Source organism: Lagenorhynchus albirostris, chromosome 8 (assembly GCF_949774975.1).
Source record: "Lagenorhynchus albirostris chromosome 8, mLagAlb1.1, whole genome shotgun sequence".
NCBI classification, from domain to species: domain Eukaryota; kingdom Metazoa; phylum Chordata; class Mammalia; order Artiodactyla; family Delphinidae; genus Lagenorhynchus; species Lagenorhynchus albirostris.
This window is the reverse complement of record NC_083102.1, coordinates 21782699-21794538: the sequence shown is the minus strand read 5'-3', so window position 1 is coordinate 21794538 and position 11840 is coordinate 21782699. Positions and strand designations below refer to the sequence as shown.

Below are 11840 nucleotides of genomic sequence, written 5' to 3'. Positions count from 1 at the left end.
GACAGAAGTCACTCAGTGGTGCAAGGGGTCAGAGTGAGTCTCTCTGCAGGGGAGACTCACCACGTACTCATCATCGTACCCCTCCTCAGCTGGAACCCCCGTGTCAGGGTCGCAGTCCCGGACAGTGAATTTCATGGTGCAGCTGAAGGTACCTGCAGCTGGAGGAGAGAGAGCAGGCGAGCCTGCGTCAATGGGCAGCGCAAGCGCACGGTTTCCATCAGTAACTTAGGAAGCACCATCTGCCCTTGGCTCTGTGTTCTGAATTAGCAAGTGACACGTATGTAGGCTGTTTTCTAGGGTCGTAGTTCTCAAAAGAAGCCGGTAAGCTGGACTTTAAAATCTGTTCCCTGCTGCGAGTTAGAATAGTACAGAAAAGACAACATGGGCAAAACTCTGTTTTTATGTTCAGATAAGGAAAGCAGGGGGTATAGCTCAGTGGTAGAGCATCTGACTACAGATCAGGAAAGCAGCAGGGGAGACACTTTTTAAGGGGCTTTTTGTCATGCCTGTCAACACGTTAAGAACCACTACTTTAGGAGCTGACAAACAAAGCATAAAATATGGATGGTAAAACACACAGATCATTAAATTAATACTATGTATATCACAGTCTCGATACCTTTACAGATATTATACCTGTAGACTGTGGACCAAAAGTGGGTTCAGAGATCACCAGAATGAACTTGCTTTATGTCAACTTTCAACCTTTAGTGAGTAGGTCAGTAATGAAGTTCTAATATTGGTGAAGTCAGTGTTGTACAATGGGAAAGCAAGTGGGTAATTATATGTTTTGAGATAATCAGTGGAAGAAATGAAGGAAAATAAAGTCTTCATGAAGAAGATAGGATTTTCTGAACTGTCTGAAGGAGAGGATTTATTAACCATGGATGAAGAAAAGGCACATAAGGGTCTAGTCCATGGTCTGGAAAAGGCTTGTAGGTTTAAAAAATTTCATATGTGTGCGTGTGTATATATATATATATATATATATATGAAACTGTGGAGTTAGAAAGTTACTTGGGGAATAGGCAAGGACAGGAAAGAATAGACTCAGATGTAAAGACCATATATGACAGGTTGGGTAGTGAGACTTTCATTTGTTCAGTCTTAACTTTAAACTCCCTCCATCCAAAAATGTAGAAAATGTCAATACGTTTATAATGTAAAGGTATAAATGAATATGCCAGATCCTTAGATAAAAAGACGACTAAGACATGACCTTTTTCCCCACAGCTGATTGTCTAGGAGTTGAATAACAGTGTGTGTGAGAGATCTACCTATATATACCTGTGATATTACAATTTAGTACCATAGGTTCTTTAATATAAGTTTTAATGGAGTGCTATGTGGGAGTGCAGGATTAACAGCCTTGGAAAATCATAAAAAAGTTGAAAGGATGTACAGTTTAATTGGATCTCAAAAGATGCAAAAGAGCTTTGGCAAGCAGAGGAAGGTACACGAGCTAAAGGAATGAGGCTAGAAAGGCAGTGGTGTAATTGGAAGCAGTAAGAGAGAGGCTAATACATAGGTGCTGAGAAGAGAATGTTTAGGAACAAATCTGAAATACCTTATATTTCAAAGGAAGGAGACTAGATATTTTCCAGCAGGCTCTAGTAGCTGAGGCAGTCAAGAGATTGAAATGTTAGAGGTAATTAAAGCCACTGGTAGGAATCCTATGAATAGGCCTGAATTCAGAGAGCAAATGAATTCACTCTAGCATACCGAAAACAGATGATGGGAATGGATTGCCCCATATAGGAAAGAGTACCTATCAAAACTACAGAATGTATTTCAGTGCAATAGGGGGTTGGTGAAAGAAGGATCTCGTTTAAATTAAGGTAGGATTTTCTGCAGGAGGAAGGGGGAAGAAGAAGAAAGAAAGAAGTGGAAATTAACACAAACCTAGAATGCATCAGTTGAGGTATTTAAAAAAGAAAAAATTAAAGGAGAGAATGGGATTACGGTATGAACAAAGGTCATGATCAAATAAAAATGGAGAGGCAGGATAGATGTTGAGTAATAGAAGATTATATGAACTCCAGGTTGGTTCATGGAGGCTACTGGCAAATGAGGAAGAGGAATAAGGAGAGACAGTCAGGAATAATGGTAGATCACAGACTGGGCTAACTGGTTGAATTTTATGTATAAGTAAAGACAGAAGACACTTTATATATAAGTAAGTGATAAGGAAAAATGGATTAAGGAAGCAAATAGGAATGATATTAATAGAGATAATGTTTCTGAAACTTTTGTGGCAAATTTTCAAATAAATGGTTTGGTTAATACAGTAAGAGGTTACACGGAATCTAAGGTGAACTCCATTAAAAGCCACTGGTAGCAGTCGCTCAGTGTTGTGAGAGAGGATGACTAACACTGGGTGAGGAGAAGGGGGTGGGAGAGAGCCTTTCCATGGCAAGAGAGCAATACTGAGTCCACTGCCGTAACAAAGATGAGAGCTTCATGAATGAAGCACGGCAGATAACCAAGGGAATAAGAGAGGAATGCCCTGGAGGTCTACGTTAAGACTGTCCCCAGAAATCAGGCTTGTCTGAGAACTGACTGAAAATGGGAGATAACTACTGAGGAAACTTGTAGGAAAAAGAAATACCAAAACACAGAATTAGAGAAAAGATGGATGCTGGAAGCTAAGAAAGGAGCGAGCCGTGTGAATTAGGCCAGGGCGCAGAACATGCAGTGTGGCAAATGGCAGAGTGGGAGATTTGGTGGGAGCTGTCAGGCCTCAACCACTAGAGGGAAGACTATGACTAAATAAGTGGGGTTATGAGGAGATTCCAGAAAGCTTTGCTGGAATAATAGTTACAGAAATGATGTGGTCAGTGGGGTGAAAGATAAGAGGGTAGGAGGGATGGGCCTGAAACACAGGCTACCTGCAGCAATCCCCACAGGTCTGGACCAAACTGAGAAGGAAGGGATGCGTAGAGTGTGCAGGGAATCAAGGCAGATGAAAGAAAGCAAGTTGAGCAGTGAGTGCCAAAAATGAGGAGAACGTGCCTACCAGGAAAATGCTACACATGTGGCAGAAGGGGTGCTGAAGATAAGGTTTTTCTCTAGGACAAATATGGGGAAAAAGGAAGAAAGATACAGAAAAGCAAGATTAAAGTTGCCCTCAGACAGAAAGGAGACGCTAAGGAATGACAGACATCAACTGGAAGGATAAGTCAGCATTCCTGGGCCAAAAGTCATGCTGGAATAAAGAAAGAAAAGAGAAACTGGAGGCAGAGAAATGGAAATATTGTATAGTGGAGAGCATAGAAGGCCGAGCAGGTGTGTAATAAAGACCTCAAATGGGGAATCCTGTCAGAGCTCAAAATGGTCTAACTGGACACATTTTGGATGTAAAGGCCATATAGCAACGAGAAGTGCACAGAAAGTGCAAGGAGCAAGGACCTGAGTAGGAGGCAGGAGTAGATTAGCTCCTCAAGCACCGATTTGGAGGGAAACTGTTAAAGGACTTGGGTGACAGGAAAGTTTATAAGGAAGCTGCTTACAATGAATGCGGATAAAAACCCATTGCTGCCAACTTTAGAGAGAGTAGGTTTGACTTAATAGAGGGCGTGAATAGGTAGTTTGGCCAGAAGATAGATTATTGTTGGAGAATGGGTGAAGATTCTGAGGGAAATACACCTCAAGAGAAGTACTTTGCCTCCATTCCTTCTGTAGACAAGATGGTAAATGAAAGGGTGATGGATAGCTAAGATATCGTAGATTATTGCAGTGTGCCATTAAAATTGGTTGCTCTTAGAAGTTACCCTACCATGGCTAATAGTGACAGACATTTCCTAGGAAGATTTGTATGAAAATATCATGGAGAGAGGGGAGAAGACGGAGGCTAGAAGCATAAAAACAGAAGATGGAGGGTTTAAGCTGGGGTGCCGAATATAAGGTGTGAGTAGGGAAGGGCATTAAACAGGGCCAAAAGGAGGAACACTGGAAAAGGGCAGAGCTGCGTATTAAGTAGAGAGACGGGAGCTAAGCTAGATTACAGCCAAAGAGGAGAGAGGACGTGGAGAGGAAGTGGCTAATAAGAGCTGGTGTTAATGAGGGAGTGCCTCACTAACAGAATCTGGGAATCTTTTCTCAAATGATATTTGAAGCAACAAGTATGACCAATGGAGTGACATATTACAGAGTCTAAATGGGATGGATCCAAGCCATGGCCAGTGGCAAGAATCCTGTGAAGGTCTGTACTGAACTGAGAATGCACATGTATTCAGAACAGTGTGTAGAAAACAAGATGAAAGAAGAGACGTCTCAATCCATGAGAAATGATATAAAGATGGTAGCTGAAAAAACAAGTGACTGTAGGTAATATAGGTGTTTCTCTAGGGTCAATCAAGGAAAAGAGTGGAAGAGCTGCAGAAGAGATGGGGTCATTTGAAGATTGGCAGGTACTGACAGGAGGGATATGGTACCATACTTGTACCAAAGATCACGATTAAATAAGAAAGAAGAGAGAGACTGGAAACTACATAAGGGAAGAACTATATGAAGAGTAGTTGAGAACAGGTGGAGTGGCACGGGCAGATAAGATGAGGAACACAGTTTTCCAGAATGAGAACTCTTGTAAGATCTTATAATGGGTCTATCTGGTTAAATGATGGGTCTTAACGCCAGACTTTGAAAAGCAGTATATACGATGGGAGGACAGGGCCCGAAAAGTAATGGGAAGTTTTGGTGGGAAGTTTTAGCTAGGAGGATTGGAAGGAGATGGACTAAGATGAACTCTGATATAAAGACAGGCCAGCAACCTTAAAGACACCAGGATAAATCTCTGAGCACTGGTCTATAGCATGCATGACTAATACTGAGAGCTGAGTGGCTAGCGATCGTGCCCAACTCAAAAGTAAAACTTCATTTGTTATTTTCATGTACAGATGGTAGATGAAATTATGCTATATATATAATTAAGACGTGGGAGGGCAGACCACCAAAGGGAGATACAAATGAATATCTTGCAAATGCCACATTAAAGTTATCCTTAGAATTTACTCTGTCGTGTCAAGATTTTCTGAAAGTGGAGAGACAGCTCCTGGGGAGAGAACCTGGCTAGGGAGTGCTGTTTGGGAGGAGACTGAATCCACTTGAATGAAACAGAGATGGTAGCTAAAAAAAGAAGAGAAGCTGAAGATAAGGCAGCATATTTCTTTAGGGCAAGACAGGTAGCAAGGGAAAAGGAATGGGAGAACATTACAGGTGCCCCAGATTAAAAGAATGCCATTTGAAGAATGACAGGTATTGACTGGAGGGAGAGGATCCCATACTTGGGCCAAAAGACACAGAAGGAGGGGTGGGGGGTAAAGCTAAGAGGAGCACTGTATAGACTAGAGAACGATTCTGAGTAGGTGGGTGGTAATAAGAAAAACCACAGGACCATAACGATTCCCAGAATGGGGAAGCCTATCGTGTGAGAATGGGCCTGAGTGGTATGTCGGGTATAAGCCAGACTGCAATGACTAGTCTATATAATGGGAGAGAAATAGAGGCCTGAAAAGGAGTGACAGGAGTAGACTTGCTCTTGACGCCTTCGTGGGAAATTTTTAATTAAAGGGCTTGGTTGGGGGAAAGTTTAGAGCAGTGCTTCTTAAGATGTGTTCTATCAGCTCTGCCTAGGAATATGTAATTCTTCGCCCTACTAGACCTACTGAATCAGAAATTTGGGGTGGGGCTCAGCAGTTTGTATTTTAACAAACTGCAGTTTGAGAGCCACTGCTTTAGACAAAGGCAGATTAAGAGTAATCCCGATTAAAAAATCTTTGCTAGCAGCTAAATCTAATTAGCTGAAAATTAGAGAAGCAACTGAGGAGACTTGTAAGAAAGGAGAGAATGGCGACTAAAAACGGGAAAAGGGCCATGTGAATTAGACTCGGGCAAGGAACTTGCAGGAGAGTAACATGGCCAATGGGTAAGGGCAGTAAGGAGTGCTAGAGTGAGAAAGCCTGGCACACGGGAGAGTAGGAGCTTTAACAGAGTGATTTTATGTTTATCTAGATTGCAGCCACTCAAAAAGAGAGAGGAAGGAGGGAATGTGGCTAAATAAGAATTGAGGTTATGAGGGGGCACCGTTCAGGAAGCTTTGTGGAAGAGAGAGGCTGCATGGGCTGGAACTATATAATCCAGTCCAGAGTCTGAACAGTGACTGCTGAATATGAGGTGTCCGTTTATCTAGAAGAGATGACTGAATCTATGGGAATGATCGTACATACACAGTCTCTGAATGAAAGAGGGATGCTGAATACAAGGTACAGTTTTTAATAAGGCAAAATAAAGAAAAAGGAGTAAAACAGCAAAGTTAAAATTGCTGCCAGCCAGATGAGAAGGTATCACTTAATATTGACATAGAAATTGTCACTGATACCACCTGGAGGCATAGGCACCATAGCTGGGCCAAAGAACACGATGGAAAGGAAGAAGACAGGTTAGAAGCTATCTAAGGGAAAGGCTTATCTAAAGAGTAGAAAATTGAGGCTTCCCTAGTGGTGCAGTGGTTGGGAGTCCACCTGCCGATGCAGGGGACATGGGTTCGTGCCCCGGTCCGGGAGGATCCCACATGCCGCGGAGCGGCTGGGCCCGTGAGCCATGGCTGCTGGGCCTGCGCGTCCAGAGCCTGTGCTCCGCAATGGAAGAGGCCACAACAGTGAGAGGCCCGCGTACCACAAAAAAAAAAAAAAAAAAGAGTAGAAAATTGGTTTTGAGTGAGGCACAGAGTGGGGATCAGGAGAGGAGGAAACCTCAAAAAGAATATGCATTCATCACTATGAAAGGTTAAGATATATGGGGGAATCCTCCAAAGGGAAATTGGAAAGAATGTCCCATAAGAGGGACATTAAAGATATACTCAGAAGTTAAGGAAATATATTAGAATTTGCAGTAAGTGAGAGAAGCACCTGAGGAGACTTGTATGAAAAAATAGCAAAGAAGAAAAGAGCAAAAGATGGAGATTGGAAACTAAATAAGCAGAAAGTGTGTGTGAATTGGGCTAGCGTGCAGAACATGCAGTGTAGAAAAATCAATATGGGAGGACACTGAAGAGGTCTAAATGGGAACATTAGGAAACAGGAATTGGAATTTTGTCAGAGTTGTGTATGAATGAGAGAAAGTGAGGTTAAAATGTAGCAAAGTAAGAATTGGAGTATAAAGTTTTGCTGTCCAGGATGCTTTTTTGGAAAAATACTAGAAGCAATGGGTGTGGTCAATAGAGTGAAAGGTCAGAAACAGGCCAAGTGGGATGGACATAAAAGGCAGGCCAGTGGCAGGAATCCTATGAAGTTTATGCTAAACCGAGAATACAAACAAATGCAGTAAAGAGTGTAGGACACAAAGGGAAGACAGCAGGGCTTGAGCAGTGAGTGTCCAACATGAGGGGAGTATCTAGCCGAAAGGGACAGCTCAATCTGTAAGAATGATGTGAATGTACGTGGAAGCTGAAAGGAGGGACACAGAAGACAAGGCAGCATGTTTCTCTAGGGCAAAATAAGGATCAGGGGAAAGCAATGGAAGAGCAAAGTGAAGCTTCCCACAGATGTGAAGGGATGATTTAAGAATGGTATCTATTGACTGGTGGTAGTTATGGTACCATATTTAGACCAAGATTGTGATGGAATGAAAAGGAAAAGAAAGTTTGTTAACTGAATAAAGGACTATTTATGAACTATAGAAGACTTAAGAGTAATGGAATAGCAGCAATACAGATCAGGTGTGTAATAAAGAGACTCAGAATGGAGATTTCCTTAAATGTTCAAATTGGATGGGAAGGCCCAATGGTAATGAGTGGTGTATCTAACAGAGTTTCAAGGACCTGGATAAAAATGGGAATTATAGAGTAGACTAGCTCTTAATGCTGTGGGTAAAATTTTTTAATTAAAAGCTTGATTAGGGGCTTCCCTGGTGGTGCAGTGGTTGAGAGTCCGCCTGCGGGTTCATGCCCTGGTCCGGGAAGATCCCACATGCCGCGGAGCGGCTGGGCCCGTGAGCCATGGCCGCTGAGCCTGTGCGTCCGGAGCCTGTGCTCCGCAACGGGAGAGGCCACATGACCAGCTAGGGAGCATGGGCCAGTGGTTTGCCTATAGAGAAGACTATCTGTATTTCTTGAGGAGTAGTTGGGAATCGCTAGGGAGGTAAACCTCACTAGAAAACTACTGTACCCTTTGCTATGACATAGGATAGTAGCTGAAATGGATAGTTAAGATATGGTAGAGCATAACAGAATAAGAAAGAAGAGGGGGTTTTAATCTAAATAATGGGAGCATTGCATGCATTAGAGTAGGGTTCTCAGTAGTCAGAGTAGCAAAAAGGCAAATAAGATGTGAATTGAAGAGACTTGGAATGGAGAAATCTGTCAGATCTCAGAAGGGGTCTAACTGGTTAAAAATGTTTGGTGTTAGTTAAAGATGACAATGAGTGGTATATAACTAGAGAGAAGTAAAGGCCTGCATATAAATGAATAGGAGTTAGAAAGTAGACTAGCACTCAAAGTCTTGATGGGAAAAAAATTTTTTTAAGAATGAATATATATATATATATATATATCCCTCAAAGACAGCATTACATATTATTTATGGATATATGAATATTTATGAATAGTATAAAATATATATGAGGATAAATATTTAAGTATTTAGTGATTTTCTCTTAGAAGGAAGGGAAAGAGGTAAATGATTCTAAAGTGGTACAAAGGAAGTCTCAATTATATGTGTACTGTTCTATTTCTTTAAAAAAATCTCGATCAAATATAGCATAAAGTTAAGATATAAAGAAGTGGGGTAGTAGGTATATGAATTTTGGGGGAACAGAACATTTTAATTAAAGGGATTGGTTGATAAGAATGGTTAGAGGGGGAAGTTAGAATGAACCTTGATGAAAAGTCATCGATAGCAACCTGAAAGATGCTGGTTTGACCAACTAGAGAGTGCAGGTGGGTCGTTTATCTGGTGAGAGGATGGAAGTGTACTTGGTAAGAAGTGAGTGAAAGTGCGCCTCAAGAGAAGACTAATGTGTCCCTCACTATGATGACAGATGGAAGCCAAAAATATTATAGATGTTCATGTATATGACAGAGCAAATAATCAAAGGAACTCAGGAAGAGCTTGTTGAGGTATGATGTTAAAGTGCTCAGAAATTAAAGTATCATGTTAGGACTGGCTGTGAGAGAAACTGCTGAGATGTATTTTTAAAAAGAGAGAGAAAAAAATTGAGGTTGAAATCTAAGTAAGGAGAGGGAGTCTAGGATATAGGCTGTGGTGCAGAACATGCAGTTTAGCAAAATGTTAAACAAGGAAGGGCATTAAACAGGTCCAGGATGAGGAGCACAGAGAGATCAGAATTAAAAGTTCAGTGAAGGATTGTATGGTAAGCCAGATATCAACCAGCCAAGGAAAGAGGTGAGAATGCCGCCAAGTAAGAACTGGAGTATGATGTGTTGCTGCCCAGAAAGCTTGGAAAAGATTTGAAGTAATCAGTGTAGTCAATAGAATGAGAGGTTAGAGAGCAATTAAATGTGATTGGACTTAAAATGGGCCAGAGCAGAAATCCTGGGAAAATCCAGACTCAATGGAGGGTGGAAACAGATTTCAGTACAGAATGCAGGAAATAAGGAAGATGGATGAAGGTTGAATTGTGAGTGCTGGACATTAAAAGTGTACATATCCAGAAAAGATGATTAGATTCACTGGAATGATATAGCTGAAAGAGGAAGGAATGTTGGAGGAAATGTAGGGAGTTTGCAGCAAAAGGAGAAAGGGGAAAAGGAGAAAACGGATAGAAGAGCAATGTTCAAGTTCCTTGTAGATGGAAAGACATTATTTGAATAGTCATACAGATGGAAGAAATGGCTTTTGCTCCATACTAAGGCCAAAGGTCATGACAGAATAAAAAGAAAATAGGAGAGGATGGCAAGTAAGTAAAGGGGCATTGTGTGAATTAGAGAGTAGTTCTAAGTAGCTGGAATGGCAACAAGACAGATCAGGTGTGAATGAAAGAAACAGTACCGTCAGGTCCCCAAACTGCACATATAGAATGAAAGAGGATCCAGGCCCTGAAAAAGAACAGGACTTGGGTAGGCTGGCTCTTGAAGTCTTCGTGGGAAATTTATGGCTGAAGTGATTCTTGTTAAGAAAGGTTAGAAAGAGATGGATTAACATAAACCTTGACAAGAAGGCATTGGTGGAAACCTTAAAGACATCACCACTGACTGACCTTTCAGAAGGTGTGGATTGGATACTTTTCAGTATGTAGAGCAAATGAATGCTATTGGTTGAGGATCATGATAAGGCAATCTCAAGGGAATAATACTGCATTTATTGATATATTATAGAATCTGTGGGTGAAAGATAAGGGAATGTTTAAGATCTGGTAGGGCAAATAGTCAAAAGGAGTTATGGAAGACCTGCCTGTAAATGTGATGTTAGTTTGCTGAGAAGTTAAGGAGTCACGTTAGGACCGGCTGAAAGTGAAAGAAGTAACTGCAAAGACTCGTATAAAAAAAAAGAGGAAAGAGGAAAGAGGAAAGGAGAGAAGATGCTGGTTAGAGAAGGGATGTATGAATTAGGCTGGGTTTGTAATATGCAAGGCGCAAAATGGCAAATATTACTGAGACCAGAATGAGGAATGCAGGTATCACCAGCTGTCTACTCACATTACCAAAATACTTGTTAACATGAAAAGTTTTTACCTACATATCACCATGTACTTGGGAGACTTGGTACAGTGAGTTAGCATTCTTGTGCTAGCAAAAACTTTGAGTTTGTACAGTCTATTTGGGATAGTATATGTTTGCTGCAGACATAGTTCTTTTATCTATAGGTTTACTTCCTATGCTCAAGGTTTTTAAATGTGTTGTGCATTATTCCTATCATCTTCCCTATAATATGTGTGGAACAACTCCAGCAATTCGCCAATTGGTAAGTAAATGTTTCCCAAGAGTTTCTTATTTATACAATGCATTTTGAAAATGTATATGCATTTGTTATTTCTCTTGAGAACCTTTCATTATTCCATGCATTGTAAAAGGAGAATGCAATTACAGTCTTATATCATAGTATGGGATCATTTTGTACTACAAACATGTACACTAGTGAATGAATTTTATGTTAAATAATTATGTAGTTGTTCTTTAAAATGGTTTATATTATAAGAAATACTTAAAAGTTTTTATAATAGCATTTTTGTGATAGTTGAGAAGATACATTGGATTTTTTAAAAAGGAAAATGGTTATGGGCCTTTTCAAATTTAAGATATTGCAATATAACCATTTACTAAGAAAAACTGCGATTCAGCATATTTCAAAGAAAGGATAATGAAAATTGCTTATTGTACTTATAAAGCAGTTGAGCCAGGAAGAGAACTGTGTGGTGAGGCATTTCTTAAAGGAAGAAAAGGGGGAGATAAAGTGATAACTGAAAATGAGACATAAGAGGGACCGTATGTGGGAAAGTACGTTTGTATAAAGAAGTGTAGTCGGCAGAAAGGTCAGAGATAAATTCAGTAAAGTGGACCTAAAACAACACAAATTGCAGTGATCCTACCAAGGAATAAATGGAAAACCAAAGCAATTCAGCAAAATGTGTAAAAAGAAGAAATACGGAAATGGATTGAGCAATGAATGTAGAACAAAAAGAGGAACCAAAGAGCGAGGTATTAGTGAGCGTGTGAGAATGGTACATACTCAGTATATGGATGGTTAATAAAAGGTAGAATAGGGAAAAAAGAAGAAGAAAATGGGTGGAAAAGCAAAATTTAACTTTAGATGGGAAAGATCATGTGAGGAATGACATACTGAAAAACAAGGTTTGGCACTATAATTGTATCTAATGGAACAAGGAAG

At 40.5% G+C, this 11840-nt stretch overlaps 1 protein-coding gene across 5 annotated transcripts in view; it reads right to left on the bottom strand.

Annotated features, from left to right (window-relative positions):
• The window catches only part of COPG2 (COPI coat complex subunit gamma 2), a 129488-nt gene that overhangs the window by 1988 nt on the left and 115660 nt on the right, over nucleotides 1-11840 (bottom strand). For all 5 annotated transcript variants that reach the window (XM_060156658.1, XM_060156663.1, XM_060156662.1 and 2 more), the window contains one exon: nucleotides 61-158. In XM_060156658.1, coding sequence (XP_060012641.1) covers nucleotides 61-158 — 98 coding nt within the window. The remainder of the gene's footprint in view (nucleotides 1-60; nucleotides 159-11840) is intronic.